Genomic DNA, 22,018 nt, shown 5'->3' with positions numbered 1-22,018 from the left:
AAAGGTTCCCTTTGAAGCACATGGCACGAAGAGCTTCCCAGTGACCATGGCAACAGCTCAGTGGGTTCCCAGCCTGAGAACCAAGTTACTACAGCCATGCCTCAAAAACAAAAAAAGTCTGAAAGAAGGAGAGAGGGGGAGGTGGGGTCGGGGGTGTGGGGGAGAGAAGCTGAAGCAAAATCAGCCTGGCAGAAACTGAGCGGCTCCCTGGTAGGCAAATCCAGCCAATAATGCTGGTCGGGTTCACGGGGTTTCCTTTTCATTTCCAAAAGCTTTCTTCTTCCTCTGTCATTCCCCTTCTAGCCCTATTCAGGAGCTCATAAGATCAGTAAAACCCAGGCCTTTGCTTTGCCTGCATGCAGCATGGCCTCAAACAGGGCTGCACTGTGATCAAAGGTAATGGTAAAACACAGCTGCCACACACACTCCTTGCCTCAACCAAGGCCCAGTTTTCACGGGAACTCTTTACAGCAGAGACATTATTTTAAACACTTTCATTTCCATTACATCATATAAAGAAGGACAAGCAATGACTAAGAAGGATGAGCAATTACAAAATCAATATGAAAATTACAAAATCAATACGAAAATGGACACATTAAATTCTTCATAGCTACCCATGGATAAACAACTAGAACTTCCAAAAACACAGGCTAGAGTTTTACTAAAAACAAAATTAAAAAAAAAAACAATGAAAAATACAAACAAAAATATAAACAAACAAAAACACCACCCCTAAATCAAAAAAGACCTTGACAATCAAAACCAACAATAAGAATAAAACCATACAAAACCTTTTACCAGATTCATGCGCCATGCAGTTTACCTCTACAGCTTTTAACTAGTCTACATTCTACTTCACCATATTCCAAACTTTCAACAATATTCCCTCTATGATGCCCCACGTTGGGGGCAGGTTAAATCAAACTTAATGAGGAACAAACTGTAGGTTTTCACTCCTTGATTTCTTCCTCCTTTTCTATATGGAAAAAATTTCCTTTCCCTGTTCAAGACCAGGCCTCCCCCATTTCCCTTTCTTTTCCTTCCCCTACTCCTTTCCTTGTCTTTTTCCTTCTCCTTCTATTTTTCCTCTTCTCTCTTCCTCCCTCCTTTCCTCTCCTCTCTCTCTCCATTCGTTTCCCTTTCACATTTTCTTTCAAGTCAGTTGCCAAATTCTAAAAATAACCAGAAGAAGACACATACACACATGCAGCAGGTTTGATATTTACCCAAGCAAAATAGATTACAGGCCACACTGAATCCTCACATAGCAATGTGCGTAACAAATTGCATGGAAACTAAACTTTTCAGAGACCCAGACAATATTCTCACTGGTAAGATAACCAGGCTGGCTTAACTGATAGAGACCTGAAAGAAGCTCAGGGCTGATGCTCCTGCTGTTATCTGCACTCAACAATATTCCAAGAATTATGAGAAGTCCTTCTAAATCAGGACATGAGCAGAGTGAGAACTGAGAAGAAGGTTTGCTAGCAAAAGATGAAGAGGAGGAACTACAACAGAGAGCATGAAATAGGGAATAAATATTTCAGGAAGAGAAGAATAAATACAGAAAATTCAGAACAATGAAATGCAGTGTGCTATTGACTAGAGCCTTGGCCAGGCTTTTTTTACCTGTATGCTACATATAAACTGACATACTTGGAGTTCTATGCCCAAATTCTCTGACCACACACTATGTCACATCACCACCATCATGCATCAAAGTAGATGCTTACAGAGCTCCTGAAGCAAAGCCAGAGTCTGCTGTTCAGTAGGCCAAGCTTTAGGAAGCTAACATCAGCAGATACTGAGCTGCACTTATTCTGGAGATTTGGGTGGCTTTGGGGACATGGGGAGTATAGAGGACATGGTGGGATTTGGGCACATAGCAGTGGGCTAGGTACATATTTTTAACTTTTTTTGTGCAGGGTACCCATGGTTCAACTTTCTTTATCCATTATCTATTTCCTCACACAATTTTCAAGAGCCTGACAGATGGGACTGAACAGACTCCTTCCTGAAATGGCTTGCCTCAAGGTTAAACTTACTCCTGGAGTTTACTTATGGATCATTATGCATCTTTCAGGACTGAATCTTTTCTAATTCCCATCCTTACAAGACCTCGTCCTCAGATTTTATCTTTCTAAGAACAAAGGAGCAACAGCTAGAATTTCTGTGAAACAAAAACATTTTTCCAAGTTAAAAAAAAAAGCTGTATTATGCTGAAATTCAACAGAAAGGGAAGTCACTTCTTAAAGAAATGTTTTTCACCATGTACCACAAGCTAAACCTGCAGCAACTTTTAGACAAACAGATGGCCTTCCATTTCCTTGGAAAGGTGAAATTTTTAGAAGTTTTGTTTATAAATTTACAGAGCCAAGTTTTTAAAAAAAAAAAAAAAAAGTCAACCTGCAATTTTATTTTCTGCTTGATACACTGCTAACCTGAAGTCACCAACACAATCCTACCCAATTTAGGCAGCTGGGTTTTAGAATGAGCCCCTGTTATGCAGCAGTCTTCAACTACTCAGTTACTGGTAGAACTTGTGGCCTATGCTCTTTCACACACTTTCAAACCCTCTAGACTTCAAATGCCAGCATATAATAACCTAAATATTCACAAATTCTAAGGCATGAACAAAAAAAAGGTCACCTTTCTGCTTTCTTTTTTTACATATCTGGGAGCAGTAAAGGCATCTTAGTGACTTCAACCCATAAAACAAAGAGAAAAGTTTTGCACTTAATTTAAGATTCCAGAAGCCCCAATCCATTGAAAGATTCCAGGATGATGAAAATTTTTATTTTTTTGACCAGTACAATAAGATTCACTTGTTATTAGAGGTGTCTATCCTGCAATGAAAGCGAATAAATCTTTCTAAGTTTGAAAGCTTCTCTTTCCCCAAAAAGAGGAAATTAATTAATGTATTCTCAGAAAATTGTGCCTAAGGAAAACCAGTAAGATGCTTTAATTTTGACTGCTTTGACCAAGTAAGAATCACAGTTGCAGTTCACCCTTTCTACTCCAATACTGCTTCTGCTCAACAGCCATTTTTTGCTTTCATCTTTGTTAGGTTCCTACAGAGCTCAAAAAGGGAATGCTTAGCTGCCCATCACCACCTCTATCAACTGAGTTAGGACAGCATCTTTCCCTGAAGTACCTAGAGTAAAAATAGTCAAAACATTTTGTGGAGTAAGGGGAGTTTTCCCAGTTTATTTCTTGCTGATTTTTCTCAGAAAGAACTAATCCTTCCAAGAAACATTTACATGCAGCCCCAAAGTATCCCCTTACCTTTCCTAAGACAGTGAGACATGGCTTGGGCTCCAACTCTGGCTGTTCCAATTTCACCACTCCTACCCAGCCATATTCATACAGGTCTTCTTCATCATTGCTATTACACAGTCCAAGTGGATGCATCTGAAACAGAATCAGAAAGAAACTTTTAGCCAATCATTAGAATTCAAAACCATACAGACATATAAATAAATAAAATAATAAATAAAAGTGTATTTGTTTTAAGCTAAGGTATACCAGAAAAACAACTTTAAGGCTGTATATATGAAGAATTCAGTACATTTCTGAAGCATGCTATAAGTATAAAATCTTTGCAATTTTATGTAGACTGACTGTCATCTTGCATTTATTTTAAGTCCTTTGCTCAGATATAAAATTCTTAACTACAAAGCCCCCCCTTGGCATTGCAAATCACCTTTCCTTGCAAACCAAAAGAAATAGCACAAACTGTTTGGCAGAGCACCTTAAAAAAGCCTTACACATCATTAAGATCCAGACCCCATGTTTCAGAGCCACTGTCACCTTTTTTATTTTAATAACTGCACAGTATTAACAGGCTGTCATCCTTTGAAACAAGCCTATCACTTATGCAAAAGTAAGATAGAGAAAATTCCTAACCATTGTGAAGTATTCCCTATTGTTTTCTGAACACAAATGATATGGGGAGTAACGCTATCATGAAGTGAGAAACTTCAGTCTCCTTTCAGAGATTTGTGTTTCTTACACTAGGAAATAATATGTCTTTGTTTTAATTTCAGATATTTAATTTGTTCCTCCACTTTCCAATGCTTGGTGTAGTTACTCTAATTAGAGTAGTTACTCTAATTTTATTCTAGCAAGGACCTTCCTAAACAATGTTTGTCTTTTCCAGATGTGCTGTCCTTCCATTGGATAATACCTTTCTGTATAAACTAGAGTGTCATACATCTCACTTCTTATACTGGATACTGTCTCTTCTTGTTCTCTTTTTCCTTAGATTTTTCACAGACCCTTGCCTCTTTTCCAAGCTTTAACATATATTCAGAGGTCTTTGCAAAAATATGTCTGTATTTCATCCAGTTTCATGCCTTCCCTTAAATCTCAACTTTATCAAACTAACTGAAGAAAACCACAAACTGATACAACACTATGACAACTTTGCTTTCTGGTAGCTGATTATAACAGGAGGAGATTATACTGCTCAATAATTTACATATATATACCCCTCACTAATCCATGCAAAATAGCACCATGTAATGGCCCCTAATCCTACCATCACTTCTGCATCACCAGCTTGTCGTTTTGTCCTTTTCTCCTTTTCTCCCATGTCTTGTACCCTGACTTCCATTTTGCAAGTGATACAATACATGGAGTGCTGTTTATATTATCTTGTGGGGCCCTAACTTTCTGAATAACTTGGATGATTACTGTAAAATATGGGAAACATGATGGTGAACTGGCACAATACAGGGATTTTCCTACCACTCATCATTTTTCAAGATTCATCACCAATCCATCCCAAGGAAAAAAAAACAAACAACAAGCCACACTAAGTAGACTCTTAATTCAGCCTTTCTACCTTTTTTTGTTACCTAGATGAGTTACTATCACACACTGCTAAGCATCTCACATGGATGAGCAATTTAACTTAGTGCTAAAGCTTGGGGAAGTACTATCACTGCAAGATGAACCACTCCATAAACTCAGTATCTGAAGGATAAAACTCTTCAGCACAGACATAAAAACAGAGGACGGAGTCAGGCAGAGTGCTCTCTCTCCTAAACTGCCAGGGCAGTATACCAACATAATTAACCCCACAAAGAGTCCATGGATCCTTTAAGCAAACACAAAGCTTTAATCGATACTAAGTATCTAAAGAAACAGAGAACCATTTCCTTGATGTAATTCCCTTGACATGGGGTCTATCAATTGAGCTTTGAAACCATAACCCATATCTAAGAAGTTTCTAGTTCAAAATCCTTGAAATATGCTGGGGCACTTTCTCCATGCCTAAAAGGGTAAAACTGAAACCACGACTCAGGTGCTTTTATCCAAGGTTACAAAATCTGTATACATTGCTGAGGGTCTAAAATTACTTTATAAAGAGCTGTACCAATTTTATGTGGGTTAGTGTTACAGGGCAGACAAACATTAAACCAACAGATGAAGAATACTTTGCTCTGTAACCCTATCACCTAAAAAGTTCTGATGATTAAAAGAAAACTTTCACCCTTTTGCCCTTTCTTTATGTCTGCCAGGATAAGGCATTATAGTATTACAAAATGCCATATGAACGGCTCAGGATCTTTCTACACACTGTCTCATGTATAGAAAACCTTTGGTCTTTTTTTCCCAACCATAGTGTAAATAACAGCTCTACCCACTTTAGTCCAGAGAAAAAGGACTAAAGGAGGTAGAAGGCCAAAAGGAACAGAAAATTCTTTCCACTGCCACTTTTCTCCAGAATACTGTTATTCTGTGACAGCTTCCAAATGTGAATGACCATCTGGATCAGACTCACCAAGCACACTCTGCAGTTGTGTCCCTGGAAATCAGTATAAAGCTGAAAGAGCTTCTTCTCTTCCTTTTACAAACATGTATTAAAGACTCTGAAAAAACCCCAGAATCAGCACCAAGGCCAGTAAGACATGGGCTTCAATGACAGAAAACTTTCTGTCCAGAAAAGCACTCCACCACTCCAAGCCACAAGCAGTTGGTAGATTCTGCTTAGATACCACAAGCTTACATTGTAGTGATCTCTGTAGATCATGACAGATAAAATATACTGTAATTTTCCAAACCAGGGATATCAACCAGAAGTGCAACATAAGCATGTGAATTTAAGGATTCAAGCCTGAAACACTGGTGTTACTTCTGATTAGGTGCCCACATGGAATGAAACACCATTCACTGGGGCTGATGGTGCTTATGACAGGACTCACCCAGTGCAAGTCTCTGCCATGTTCTCATGGTTTCTTGTCATAATGGCAAGGGAATTAATCCCAGAATCACAGAACACAAAAAAAAGTAAAGGTAAATGAAAATATCTCTCAGGCCCAGGGAGGATTCTGGATTTCTCAATCACAGACATGTTTTACTTTAAACACACTAAACAAAAGGAATTATGGACAACCTACAGTGGCAACAGTAAAACTAATTTTTTTCTGCGAGGCAGAAAATTATCAGTAGCTTCAAATGTCACAGTAAAAAGCAAATTCAAAGCACTACAGTGCACAAGCCTCTAAAAAGGAGCAGAACTATTCAGTCTTTTTGTGAAGACTTGAACTCTTTATTGCTGTACAACCTGAAACAACAGACACTCCATATAGCTTTCCCACCTGGAATGCACTTGGCATAGATTCATCTCTGTCCACATGAATTCACATTCCTTCAGGAGACAGGCTTTTGAAATAAAATTTATGAGGTTTTGCAGTGCTCAAAAGAAAACATAAAAAACTAGTCAACCTGAATAGGAACTCTATCATCAGGGAAAGCTTTCTCTTAAACCAGGTGTAGTCTCTGGTAACTGAAAGGAAGAGAGTTCCTTTCCTGGCTTTCCCCAGGTGTACGGAAGCAGAGCCTGGTAACTCTGTTCAGACTTCAGATACTTTTGGCTACCCAGCCCCTTGGTGCCCTGTCACCACTTCCAAGCTCTAGGTCTTGTTTCCTTCCTCCAATCCCATTTCCCAGGGAAGCGTCTTCTAAAGGAAAGATCCAAAGTCTGAAATGTATCAAGGCTTAAGTGAAATAAGGCAACCAAACAACTGAAGTGTTTTACAGGGAGCAGAAAAACCATTAGTACTCCTCTGCTGGGACTTCTGTAGTAAGCATCTCCTCTGTCAAACCAGCCTTATTAAACACAAAAAGTGGACTGTGAGTGTAAATGCTTTTTTTTAAAATGCAGTAAGTCACCAAACAGATTTTGAACAACTAACAACTTCATTCACCAAAAAGTACTAGAGGATGCAGTGCCTGATTCAGAGACAATCCAGTATTTTGGTGCTAGACTCACTATAAATTGGATGAAATAGAGATAAGGAAAAGGGGGCACACTCACAAATATAGAAATATTCCTTGGAGATGCAGAGAATTAGGAAACCTTTAGGAGCTCAGATTGGCAAGAGATGTCAAGACTAACAAGTATATTAACAACAAGAAGAATTGCAAACAATAAATGTCTGCTATTGAATGGGGTTGACACAAAGCAGTAACAAAGCAAGCAATCAACAGCTGTAAGGAGGGTCGAGTTAGGAATCATCCATGCAAACCAGGCATTAAAGGTGTCCAAGGAATCTGAGAGGATGCCTCAGGTGTCTCATTAGAACTGGCTGCTGTAACTGCAGTGTCAAGCTCTATTATTTTTCATAGGTCATGGAGACTGGGGAAAGGCCACTGATGCCAGGAAAAGAATGCCACACTTACGTGCAAAATCTAAAACGACAGATGTGGGAAACCCCCAGTGCAGTCAGCCTCTCTTCAGTACCTGAGAAAATCATGAACAGATCTTTATGACAGCTATTTCCAGGTACATAAAGAACAAGATGGCAGCTGATAACGCCAATTTGGATTTACTAAGTATACATAAATCATACTTGACCAATCTCTTTATGTTTTCTGATGAAGCAACCTGCCCCATGGATGACAGGAGAGCTGTGGATGTCATCTACCTTGACTTCAGTGAAGCATTTGACATCGCCCTCCTTCAACATCCTTGCTGACAAATTGCCAAGATATGATTACTATCCTGGTTTAATTTTCTTCTTAGCTGTTACAGTGCTGTGTTTCATGGTAAGTGCGAGAATAATGTTGATAACACAATGATGTTTTAGTTGTTGCTATGGAGTGCTTACTCTGTATCAAAAACTTTTCTGTTTCCCATGCTCCACCAGTGAGCAGGTACACAAAAAGCTTAAATTATTATTAAAATAACCAATATGAGACCAAGAAGGCTGAAAACCTGTCATGTTAAGCATTAACAACAGTAATTTTTTGTACTTACTCTGAAATTTTAGCTCCTTACCTATGAAAAGAGAAACTACTTCTTAAGAATTAAAAAAATTCCTTTGTACTCACTCTCCAAGACAGGCTTGAGTCACCTCAGTTGATCGAGATTTAACATTGATTGTCACCACCACTGCAATTTTGATCTTCAGCATAATGCTGCTACTCATACAACAGCATCACCACAAGACTATTTGTTCCTACTACCTACAAATACAGCAGAATGAAGAACTTAACTTTTTCATCTCCATTTACTCTTCTGTGTTGGTACAGCAAACCATTAGCAAAAACTGATTTAAGGTTCTTGACTGCAATATTCCAACCCAGCATTACTAAGACCTCACCAGAAAGAAAAGGCTCAGGCTTTAACTCCACTGTGTCATGATGTTTGAAAAAGGCATCAGTAGAATATGCCATTACAGATAAGCAATCCGAAACTGTAAAAATAGGGGGAGTAATGTTTTAAGATATAACAAGTAGGGTTTTTTTTTTTAAAAAAAGGCAATGCTATTGTTTCTGCAGCCTCATGATAAAACATGAGGGTTTTTTATGCTGGCTGCAGCTGGAACACAGCAGCCTTTTTAGAAAAGGTGAAGGCCAGAAGCATTTCCCCATCACTCTGTAGCTTTGCCATGCAGAAAAGAATGTTTATTCCCCAGCACAAGTAGAAACCTCCATTAAAATATGGTTTATTTTCCCTTTCAGGCGTAATTTTTTCTGTTTTAAAGAAGTACATCCTGCAAAAAACCAAACTGCCACAAAATGTAACATTATAGGACCTGAACATTTCAGCAGTGAGCTTTTCTTGGCTATCAGTTGTGACCATGCTGTCCAACCCAGCGGTCAGCATTGAGCCCACAAGTGGCTTCCACTAAACTTTCTCTATAGCAAGAGCATCAGGCATTCCTGAAATCCTCTCACAGTCCACTTACTCCAGGAAGTATGCCAAAAGGGATGATGAGAAATCCAGTCTATGCTGTAATTGAATGTAAAACCAGAGATACTCAGTTGAACACATCCATCATGCAGAAGAGGCCAGGCAAATTCTACAATGCAGACTGGCAATGTGCTAAACAAAGTCCATGAGATCCTGTCAAAAGCAGCAGTAAGTTCTGAAGAGCAGCAGAGGAGGTTTTGGTAACTAGGGAACAAGATCTTAGCACTGATCTAGTTCAGCAGCAAACTCAATTTACCTGTGCCATGGTCCAGCTTGAAATCCCTCAGAAGAGGAGGAGAACTGCCTGCCAGACATACCTGGCAGCAGTGGCATGTTCCCAGGCATCCTCCTGCCAGGACTGTCCCAGCTCAGTACAGATATCCACAGCAAGTGCACAGGAACAGGCATTTACAAATCTAAACTCAGCACGTTTAGATCTGTAAATCTGCACCAGATTTGCTGCACAAGCAGAGACTGTACTGCCCAAACTATGCAGCTAAGCAATCTACTGCAACAAAGCAGCTGGACACTAATTATTCCAAAGACTTTGCAAAGGAAGCTCCCAGTCCATTCAAACAGAAAACTGGCTTCTCCTTCCTTTAAAGCATCTCAGAAAGCAAAATTCCCATGAAAAGATGTACATACTGTAGACAATTTGAAGGAAGATTTCTTCTTTCAGGAATTTAAGTGCTTTGATTACACTGAGTTCTCCTACCATAGTATTGTCACACCAAAGGAGAATAAAGTCATGTTTACAATTGTGGCTTTTTTTCCTCCCCTCTTTAAATAGGTGGGAAGATGCTGGCAAAAAATGCAGGCATAATGCCACTAAGGATGGGAGAAACTAGAGAGAAAATCTGGAATAAAATGATTCCTTGATAAATTACTTTTAGCAGAAGGCCAGTAGCTACGTGATAAAACAAAAGAGTTCTGGCTCTATAATGAACAAGACAGACCCCTCCCCAAAACAGACTTAATTACCAAAACTTTAGACATAATTGTAACAGGATGAGAAAAGCAGGATTATCTTACATCTCATGAAAAACTGCATTTGTCCCATAGCACTCAAGCAGGGACTTATAACTGAAAATATTAGGTCACTGCCATATAATCTCCTTGCCTTAAAATAAAAGCCTGGTATGGAGTTACCAATACTCTGCAACTAAGTTTTCTAGCAGAAAATGGGAAGTATGAAGACACCCTGACAAAGCCTATACAACATAATGCGATTTGTTCAACCTTAGGGAGTGTTTGGGCCCCAGAAAGAATGAATACAACTATTCAACAACAACAAAACCCAAACAAACAACAACAAAAAAACAACAAAATCAAATAAAACAACACTAAACCCCAAACAAACAAACTACCAAACCCAGCTGACTGGAGCTGTTCATATAAGGAACCCTAAAAGAAATTTCCCTTTGCATTCCCTTGCCAAAAGCACACAAGATGCAAACTTAGAAAATTTGGCTGTGATGAAAATTCCAAGGCTGTTAGGAGGAAATCAGAAGACAACACACATGTGCACGTTCCAGAGAAGGTAGTATTTTGTTTTACAGAAACAGCTCTGAAAAGTCTCAGAACTTTTTGTTTACAAATTGTATTTTAGCAAGGAAGTTTAACAAACAGATTGACAGATCTGATGCGGACCCAGAATTTCTCAGTACTGTAAGATTCCAGACCAGTAGTGACTGTTCTTTGTATGTGCACATTGATTTGAGATGTCCAAACTCACTACAGTTCATTTTTCTGACACCTGAACTGGTCGAGATCCTGCTTTCCAGGCAGTCCTCGATGCAGTAAAAGCTGACTTTCTTCTCCAGAGCCCCTAGGACCACTGACAAGAGAAGATATTATTTTGTGTATTTTGCAATAAGCTACTAACAAGCAGAGCTGGTTTGCTTGCATTCAGGTTTGTGGGGAACTTTGCTAGACAAACAGAAGGGTAGGGAAGGAGAGAAAGAAGAGTTAAAAATAACACAAATTATTTCTGAGGCATCCTTTGGGGGGTTTGAAAGTGAAGATCCAATTAAACAGCAGTATAAGAATATACTAATTACATCTGGAGATCATAGCAAAGTTTCATTGTTTGGATTTCCAAAAGCAGGCAGTGTCCACGCAAAATGTGACCCAGCCACAGAGCTCTAGTGCATCCCTTTCCATTTCACACCACAGCCTTCATTAACAAGGTGATTATATTGTCCTGTCTCCGAGAGGAAGCATTCACTGGGGCAAGAGGGAGGGAAGAGCAACAGAGAACATGCACATAGAGAAAGGCTGCACTATAACTAAGAACAATATTGTACTTAAAAAGAGGGATGGGGGAAGGGAACTAATGTGAGTAGATTGTTACAGAAGAACACAAAGTCCTTGCCACAATACTAATCAAACTTCCTTTGTCCTACATACACATGCCAAGCAGGAGCTCTGTATTTCTGCCAGAAACCATTTGCCATATGCATGACAACATTTTATCTATATAGAGAGGTAAAAGCAACTGAAGAGAAAAAAAAAAAAAAGAAAAAAAAAAAAAAGGTGAGAATGCAGAAAGAAATGAGGCTTAAAATGCACAACACTCCATTCCATCCCCCTTCCCCTAACGCCAACCTCTCATCTATAATCCAACACAAGAGAGACAACAGGCAAACAGCAAGAGGTCATCTTCAAAGGGCTGGTTGCCAAGGGAGGCCAGTGGAAAGAGCGAAGGCATGTCCTCATCAAAGTCCAGCAGCTGTGGGAGAGCCACAGAGGTGCAGCTTCCCCTGGGGCTGCAGTGAAATTCAGAGATGGAGGATAAAGCTGGAGCTGGCAATATAAAGTGGGCAGCTTTGCACTTTGCTTCAGGAGAAGCACAAAAGAGAAGGGTTAGGATATTTTAATCCTTCTTTCCACCCATTTTTGCACTCAAGATATTTGAACTACTGTTTAAACTCATCAAGATACGTTGTGTAGAATATGCTGCAGTAGGCAGAAGGCAGCTGCAAGGGTCAGCTTTCTACTCAGTTCAAAATTAAAATTTTGTCTCAGTGACTGTGCTTAGAAGAGGGATGGAAAAGGTACAGCAGATAATGTACAGCCAGCTGTAGTTTCATTACTTTTCACAGAAAACATAAATACATCTTCACAGCTGGCGCCTGAGAGACAGTCCCACAGCAAACACTGCCTTTAAACAAAATGTGTTATTTTTCTAGGAGAAACTGTGGAATAATAAATAACAGACTCCTAGCTACCTGCAATATTTGCATAAAAATTAGAAACCAACATCAGAGCAATCCCAGACTCTTTTTAGAATTCTCGTAACTTTTTGAGGTATTTTTATTAAATACACACATGATGACCAAATGTAAAAATTAAGCCCTTAGTCCTCAAATACAGGAAAAGCAGCTGCAAATGCAAGCTATGAAATCTAACAAATCAAATAAAATCTGAATGCAAAGAGGAATCAAAATTGCTCTAATATGAACAAAAAAAAAACCCCAAAATTTCAAGAAATAATTAAAATTTTAACTTTGTAGTTCTCAAAAGCTAGGAGCTACTCTATTTTAGAAAACGGTCATCCTTCCCTGCTAGAACCAATACTTTGTTATTATTTTCTCTTAACTGTCTTAATTCGCCAACAGAGCTTAAAAATACAGTTGAATTACCAAGTCATGGTAGGATAGAAATAATTTCATTATATTTACCTCCCACATCATACCCAGTATCTTCCCCAAAACAAACAAAGAAGGGAAGCAGCTGGCATCTGCTAAGGATGAACAGACACTTCTTGAGCGTGTGTTTTGGAGCATGAAGTTTCAGTTGCTGTCAACACAGAGGCAGCTTGAGTGCTAATTCAAATGGCACCAAAGCTACATGGTTTGAACAAATCCTCTGAGTTGCAACACAAAAAAGCCATCAGCAAAAAAGGTTTTAATATTTAGAAAATTCTTGATCATTACCTTGACTGCAAGTCAGTCTGGAAGTACCATTAGGGAAGGAAAAGACAGATCAGCGATACAGTCAGCTTTAGTCAGCATGAAAAAGCTTTTCAAGGCTGAAATGGAATAGTTCATAGCCTAAAGATGTACTCTTTCTCAGTTTAGTATGTGAACTGAGCTTTGAATATTTACATACACACTCTTTTGAGATTTTATGAACTATATGATCTCTAGCCAGTGGAAAAGTTCCTTCAGCCTGTTCTGCACAAGATGTTCTTTCAAGTTTTTAATATGATGAAAATTGAACAGCCTCAAACAGAACACCCATCTTATGTCTTTCAGAGTGATGTGATGGAGACAAACAGATCACCATCTCTGAGACTGTGCTCTCAGCTCAGGGATGTAATAGTGATTTCTCTGTTCCCAGAGCTCGCAGCACACCCTGAGGCACAGGCCCAGCACAGGTGGGATTCCAGCACTGCCTGCTCCCACTGCCCAGACGAGACTTTCCAGCATCCACTCTCCTCCAGTTGCTCCTCCCACACTGCATTATTTCTAAGGAATTGTATTTTTTCCTCTGTATCGATACAAAAGTACCTGCACTGCATACTCTGTTTAGTCTTTCCCCACTCCTCTGCCATAAATCACCCAGTTCTGACCCAGTCTACTGCAAATCCCTTCACACATCTCTCTTAAGACGTTACAGGAAGAAAAATACTGGAATCAGCTATGGGTATTATGAGTCTTCATTACTTCTTTGCTATGCTGCTATTTAGTTAGACTATTTTGGACACCTCCTCTTACTTCTTTGCACAGATTTCTTTAAAGCTTAACCTTTAAGATTTCTAAATTTATAAAATAGTTGACTTGAGGATAACTATCATATTCTTGTGTTGAATTTTATCATAAATTACAAAGCACTCTCCTGCTCTCTACATTTATCTTACACTGCAACAACCAAAAAACATTCCAAGAAAATCCTTGTGACAGTTTACAGGGTAGTGTTCACCTTAAATTGTTTTCCAAAGTTCACCTTTTGGTCAGATTCTTGTTAACCTTTTATAAACCATTCTGAACCCATACACAAACCAGTAAAGTTTACAGATGTGCTGTTTCCAGCTCCAGCTGTAACATGCCTTCTCATATCCCTGCTCCCCACTCTGTGCTCCAAACTTTCCTCTCCAAAGCTTAGCATTTGACCCTCCTTTCATGTGATAACCTAGACTACTTCAATGGATTTGCACTCAACTTATGGCTTCTGCCCATGTGAAAACATTTTCAGGTGCTAGGTAACTTTTAGAGGGAAAGGACCCAAAAGGGAAAGCAGAGGTCTCCAAATAGCTACTGTTTGCTTCCAAACTGTCTCCTCCTTCTCTGGCACCAAGTTCTCAAGAAATTGCTTCCACAGCACCCTTCATGCCCTGAACCTGCTTTGCGTATTTTCTGGCAAAATCCAAACATCTCACCTAGTTTTATGTGCACTTCTTTGTCAGCTCAAATCAGCACAATCTCTCTGACCTATATACTGTGGAAGTACAGGTGCAGCCAAAGTCTGTGCCACAGCTACACAAGACGAGGCTCTAGGACGGGATGTACACAACAGAACATGATCTCCTTTACTGGAAGGTGAGATACCCTGGCCCAGAGAGGAGCTGACTTAAAAACAAGTACAGCCCAGTATGTAAAGCAGGTGCCAAGAGCTGTTCCTGAAAACATATCAAGCCTTAACATTAGGGTTTTTCCATAAAAGAAAAATACCTGGTGCACTGGGTTCTCCATTTCAGGTAAAGTAATGAGTTATGCACTGTTTCAACACTTTCTATTACAAAAATTCAGTGCGTATTGCAATCTTACATGTTACCAGACAGAAAGCACTCAAATCCACTGGGGAAAAAAACGCCCTTCTTAAAAACTACCACCTGATGGCAGCCTGTGGCTTCAGTCCTATTGTTCCAAGTGGCAACTGGCAACCATTTTGAGTGAGATTAGCTCTACCCTGAGTCACCACTGAAGAATGCTCCGTAGTAGAGAGAATGACTTGAAAATAAAAAGCTATGCTTAATTCTAACGTAGCACATTGCTGAACTAGTCTCTGCAAACATTCCCATTTCACACGCTCTGAAATTCATCCTCCCTCTTTCAGCCCTAATTTGTTTTATTTTGCACAGGAAATAACCAACTTAAAAGTAACACAGGCTCCACAACTCAGTCCACTGCACAATTCACAACACTTGGTCAGATCAAAAGCTGACTTGATGGCCAGTTTCACTCTGCTCACAGCCTGTGCTTTGACATCTTGAACCAGAATCAGAACTATTCTGCACTCAATTAATTATCACTTCTTTGCTCTTTTTCATTTATCAAAGGCACTTACAGGAACTTAGCACTTGGTGCCAGAATGATTCAAATAATTTACATAAAGTCAAATGAACAATAATGGAAGGTTCTGGAATTCTGGAGACCCGATGCACTCCCTTTTCATTACAAGGAATTTACTCCTGATCTAAGAGCAAAATTCAATTCCACTTTAATTAAAAACTACAGTAGTGAACTGTTTTACAGAACTGTAAACCAAAACAGGTTTTCTCAGCTTTTTCTGAGAAATATTAATGTACATACTTATCATATTACAGCACCCTATATATGGTTGGAAAAAAAAATAGGTACTGGGAGTTTCTAAAGTTAAATTTTTACCATAATTAAAATAATGAGACCAAATTCAGCCCTAAATTTCAGATGCTTGTGCTGTATTTCAGGGTACATCAAAAGCTCTTCCTCCTTTTCCCATCTTTTGATGATTCCCACTTCATATTGTCGCTAATCTATTGCCTGGTTTCTCCTTTCTTCCAGACTAGCCCCTCACTATTTCACTCCCACCCCATGCTGCCCCATTTTTCTATCCAACTCCTCCAGCCCTGGCATACAACCCATGCTAATAAGTCCAGTAAAACCTATTGGCTTGGGTTTAGTGCTGTGTGTCTCCTGCTGGCACACCTCAACACTGAAGTATGCCTCACTGATTGGGAAATTAATGCTGCAAACTGCACTCCAAAAACACAGCAGTGTGGGGTGAATGAGTGCTGTCTGCAGGACATTCCCCTCATGTCAGAAAGTTTGGACAGTGCAGTGAATGAGGTAAGATACTATGAGAAAAGAAAATACAGTGTTGTGGTTAAAGCAGCTGAATGCTTCCCAACAGACGGGATTGCTTCCTCTGCCACAGGATTCCTATGCAATATTGGGCAAGTCAAAAACAGCCATGCAGGGTGTGACCAAAAATCCAACCAGCACAGTATCCTATCTCCAGCAGTTGCTAACTGCAGAAATTCAGAGAATACGAAAAGCAGAAAAAATACAGAATGATTATGCTTTAGATACAACCTCTTAATTATGGCTATCAATGATCAAGACTTCCAGAGCTGAGATTTCAACCAGAATATTGTGTTTAAGTAAGTAATGCATTCATGCTCCATGTTTTTATCTAATTCCTTTGGAATGACACACATACTTACAGCTTTTACACCATCCTACAGCAAGAAACACAACCTACTGTTATTAAAACATACTTTCTTTTGCTTGACTGTAAAGTTGTCTTGTGAATTTCAATGAGAATTCTCTCATAATCTTGGTTAAAAGGAGTAACCAGTAAATGTTCCTTAATCACTGTCTCTACATTAGACTTTACTCAAAGTCTCTTGTCAACAGTCTTTCAAGCTGATAAAATTCAGGTCTTTTTCAGTGAATGTCACTCTGTTACATGACTCAGCTGATCCACAGTTTGTGACCTACCTGTTCCTTTTTCTAGTCTCCCAGTTTTATGATGCACTGCATGAAGCATTCAAGCTCTTGGAACCCAACGATGTTCACCAAGTCTTCTGCTTTGCTCTCTGATAATTTGCTCTCTTACCTTTCCTACTAATTGCAACATCCCATGAAATTTTCACTGTAAGGATAAGGTTTTCAGAATACACTTTATCCTTAAGAAGGAAATCTTAGCCACAATTTTGAGAAAGCTTTTTATGATGCTTCTTTCTTCTTCCTGGTGCATGCCTCCAGCTTGTATTACAATGAACCAAGATCAGCACTGATAAGATAATCTGCTGTACATACAGCTGTGACTTGGGAGAATCCCTTTAACCAAGGTCTGTAAAGGCACATTCAACCAGATATAAACAAGGGGAACAGTCTGCAGAAAACATGACAGACACAAAAATAAAAACAAAGTCAATGGAACCTGTGCTGAATCACAAAAATAAACAGGAAAGGCTAGGCATTGTGAAAAGAACAACCACACTCACAAGCACATCTCTACCCTCCACTGCTGGGGAGACGCTAATTTTGTCTGTAGTATTTAAATAACACAGAATTGATGTTCATTTCTAAAAATACATGTAAGAGATCATTCCATCAGGCATTTTGAGAATGCTTTATCTATAATCTATAGAATGCTAATATATTTCACAATCACCAAAGGCCACACAAGAAAAATATCTGTGCAGGAAAAGCCATGGTTAGGATGCTTCATTGACTCATACAACATGCAGCCTCTGTCAGGTAGTTAACAGTACAGCAAAGTATTTACCATCAGTCTTGAATCAGTCATTCTAGCTCAAAAAATCACAATTCCCCCCTCCCTTTAAAAATACAGCCATTCAAGTGAAGTTCAGACCACAGACAGAACTACTGTATTTGTACCTATAGTACTGTTGTTCTCTATACAAAGTTAGCACATTCTCTCCTAGATTAATAACCTTTTCTAGTCCTTTACACAAAAGAAAATCTGAATGAACAGATCAGACATTGTAGCTGACAGTGCTACAGCTCTCTTCCTATATATGCTCCCTCAGGCTGGAGTCTGAGTAAAACCTGTTCATGATCAAACTCATCTGCTCACTATCATCATCAGCTTCCTGTTCATTCATCAGTATATGAATGGTTACAATAGGGCCATCAAGACAAAAGATAGCTTCAGAGGGAATGTCTAACAGAGGAAGAAGTTACATCAGCCTGACGCTTCTTTGTTCACAAAGCTCTGACCATTAATAGCAGCTAAAGACAAGGCAGCTGCTGCACAGAATTAGGAAGGGACAGAAAGAACAATTACTTCCTGGCAACGTTTTTTCCCCTGCAGCTCCAAAAAAAAAACTCTACAGAATTTAAGCTAAACAGTAAGAGAATGAGAAAAATTCTGGAAATTTAGTTGTCTTCCCTCCAATCCTGTTAGTGAGCAATTTAAGTAGGTACCTGTCAGACATGCCAATAAAACTGCTGTTCTAGACCTCTTGCACTACATGCAGCAACACAGACTCCACTGCTCTTCAAAAATAAAATACAATGTCACAGTGTGCAGCAACTCCCGAAACAGATCTTCCCTGTGTGCTCTCAAGTTTAGACAACACATGAAGTAATGGACTGGAAAAAAATATGAAAGAAAAACCCATCAAGAGCTCTCCTGTAGAACTTGATCCTTATGGGAAGACCTAAACCACAAGCTGGCAGAGCCTGGAAGCATGTACTGCAGAATTCTCATCATATGCTCGCTCTAATCTTACATTCCTTCACAAATATCTGCTACTGGATTCTGCCAGAGTCACTGGAGCAAAGGAGTTTTCAGGTTAACTCAGCACGGCAATTGTGTTAATTCACTTGGTTGCATGAATCGAAAGGCCACAGATAACCGCTGGCAGAAGTGGCTGCACAAACTCAGAGCATACAGGAAATCAGCTAAAATCTCTTTTTTTTTCATTCTGTTGCTCACTAGAAGAATGGGGATGCTGGACTGATGGAAGAACCCATGAATTTACCTTTGCTCTATGGGCAGAGAAACCTCTGCTTTATTAATTGTCTTCTCCAACAGACTGGAACAGTCTGTCCTTCACATATCTGGATGGCATTTCAAAAAGAATATATTTTAAAGCAAAAATCCATGGTAACTGCTAGAATTCCCATCCCAGAATTTTTCTCTAGCCTCCCTGTATGTGAGGGGAAAGTGCCTGCAGCAGTAACACAAGTACATGTCAGAGCCCATCTCAAAGCTCTGTAAGATGTGCAAATTTCCTGGTGCCTGAAGGTTTGCTAAGTAGAAACCAAAATCAGAGTATTTTAAGTGTATTGAAACACTTTTTATTAGTGTCAAGTATCAAATCACACACGTCTGCAGAAGCAGCATGGCAGAAAAGAAATGCAGGAGGGTGAAGAGAAAAAGTTTTGATGCTGACTAGCAAAATTTAGAAATTTCCACATGAGGCAACACAAGAATGCCAGTATCATCCCACATACTCCACAACAAAGAGGATGAATCCCTTTTTCAGCAAGGACCTTACTGCTTGCCTTGTTAAGGTAATAAACTGGTTAGTCAGACTATAAATGCAGCTTTGACCCCAGAAGACAGCATTAAAGTTAACAATATAGGCAGTCACCTTTTCCTCATGGTAGATTTTTGAACTTCAGAGAACCAGAATTTTGTGTACTAATCTGAACTGCACTACAAATGGTCTCAGGCCTACAGGAGAAGGAAAGCTGTAGATTTTGCCAGCAGAAGTAATGATCTGGCAAAAGATCTTTGATCTCTGGCATCCTGGAACACATTTTGGGACTGAGATAATCCCATTAGGTCTTTCTTCTAAAATAATCAATAAATGAAACAACGCAAAATGGTGAAGCTGATTTTAAGTTTTGGAGTTAACAGCTTCCCAAAGATTTACAGAGGGAGTGGCTCTCCCTCTCATGGACCTCCAGTCTACACCAAGAGATGCATGCAGGCTTTGCTCACCATCTAAGCAGAAAAGCTTGTCCTGCCTGAGCTCCAAACATGCGTAAAATCAATGCAACTATATTAATTGATATGCATTGCCTTTCTGGTAGTACTTACTCAGGCTTTGAGTCATGTCTTCATGTAACTTTTGGATATCAGACTGTGCTAGCTCATGGCATTTGCCATACAACATACAGGCACACCTTTGGGTGGAAAAGCTGGACTACCATGCTCTGTGTGTCACAATTTCACAAGGTTCCATTTGAATTATAAAGGTGGGACCTTTATAAGCAAAATGAAGGTTCAGAAACATACTTTTGCAGTTGTAGCATATAAAGTGAGGTCTGTAACAGAGAAGATTGAAAACTCCCTCGACCTCTGCACATCTGTTCCAGAAAAGTCCCACCTCTTCTTCCCCCTTTCCACAGCTAAAGGGGGAGAACAACTGTTTCTTTCCCATTCACAGCTTGTGCCTGAACAAGCCTGCACTTCTTGACAATGGATCTGGTTTATCATTTCACCTCCAACTCCACCTTGCCTGTGCTTAATTTCTTTTCATACAAATCCCAGAAATTTTCAACCAGCATTCTCAAGAGAAAACAAAATAAGCTTCCATTTTAGTAAGGAAAGCAGCCTGAAAACAAGCATTCCTTCCTTTGCCATTTTCCTACTTAATTCCACATGGACACCACAAGTGAGAGAATACCACATGCAGAAGTTGTGCAAAGTTAAAATAAGAAAAAATGCAACTTTGCAGTCACTTCAAAATGTTTGAGCTCCACGCTATTCATGAAAACGTTCTATATACTGAGGTATCCTTGCTCTATCTCTGTGGCACATGCTTCACCTCTCTAAACAAACAAGGACTGTCTTTGTGCCTTTGTTTAAATTAAGAAAAAGGAAAAAAAAAAAAAAAACCAACCTGTCTCACAGGCTGTGATTACATCAGCAAGAGCATTCTCCTTTTCTCTATCAATCCTCCCTTACTCAGGCTTTGAAGAGACTCTGTGTGCTGCTGCCACTTCCTTTGATCTTTCTATTTTATGCCCCAGGGCCAGCCCTGATAATATCTGCTTTGCCTGCACAGTTTTGGAAAAGGCAGCAGCACCCATTCCTGTCCAAGAGCAGCTTTGTGAACACACTGAAGCGGCATGTGTGCCCTGTGATCCCGGAGCAGCAGCCACACAAACACAGCCTGCACACACACCACTGCAACAACATGTGGGCAGCCTGCCTGTGCCCTCCTGTTAGCGCCTGCATTTTGCTCCTCTTAAAGAAGAGATGACTCTGACAACTTACGGGTAGTCTGACAGCCAGGCAGGGACAGCAGAAACCCTAGAGGAAAATGCTGCCTATTTTAACATCTGAATTTTTGACACTTTTTTGTTTAAAAAGAAAAGGAAAAAAAAAAAGCTGAGGTAGAAAGCTAAAGACTGAGTGGCAGAGCAGCAGGGAAAGAAACACAGAGATCCTACCAACAGCCAAGTGTCTGATTCTTAAATGAGTAGAGATGAAAGGACACTATAATTATTATTACTATTAGAGATAACTCTAACTTGAAATTTGGAGATCTGACCTACTATCATAGTCTCTTCAGGTATAGCCAGGTATTTTAATGTTACTTGTAATTTAATGTTACTCCTCATTAGCTGATGGGGAAATTGCTTTTGAGTGTCCCTTTAGTGACAATGCTGAAAGGAAATTTGTTTTCCTCAGTTTCATGTAATGACATCTCCCCAAAAAAATGCACGCAAATACTGACAAGAGATTATTAATCCAAGAGACAAAGTGTTGCCCTAGAAAACCAGGGAGCAGCTTCAGTCTGTCTAGTTCCACTGCTGGTCCTGGCAGAAGACACCACGGATATCAGACCCAGTGTGCATCAGGTTTTGCCCATGGCAAGGTTTGCTCTCCAGAAGCAGCACCCAGCAGTGCCAAGCACAGTTCTGCAGCCCACTGCACACAGCAGGGGATACACACAGCTTCCCACTGTACAGCACTACTAACCCGTGGCTTTTCAAACAAACATCATGTTTTAGTTTCCTCCATCTGGAGCAAGTGCCACTACTGCCATTCTCCTGTCAACTCTTTTTGCACTGAGAGCTCAGCCTGGCTAAGGTGCACCATCAGGCCTGAGAT

The 22,018-nt window shown here is 39.7% G+C and overlaps 1 protein-coding gene across 7 annotated transcripts in view; it reads right to left on the bottom strand.

Moving 5' to 3' along the window:
* ZNRF3 (zinc and ring finger 3) overlaps positions 1–22,018 on the bottom strand; it is a 76,530-nt gene that overhangs the window by 26,574 nt on the left and 27,938 nt on the right. For all 7 annotated transcript variants that reach the window (XM_086855983.1, XM_086855984.1, XM_086855985.1 and 4 more), the window contains one exon: positions 3,289–3,414. In XM_086855983.1, coding sequence (XP_086712109.1) covers positions 3,289–3,414 — 126 coding nt within the window. The remainder of the gene's footprint in view (positions 1–3,288; positions 3,415–22,018) is intronic.

The sequence above is a fragment of the Cyanistes caeruleus genome, chromosome 18, assembly GCF_971803275.1.
Source record: "Cyanistes caeruleus chromosome 18, bCyaCae1.hap1.1, whole genome shotgun sequence".
Classification (NCBI taxonomy): domain Eukaryota; kingdom Metazoa; phylum Chordata; class Aves; order Passeriformes; family Paridae; genus Cyanistes; species Cyanistes caeruleus.
The sequence above is the reverse complement of the archived record's forward strand: the minus strand, read 5'-3'. Positions and strand labels throughout refer to the sequence as shown.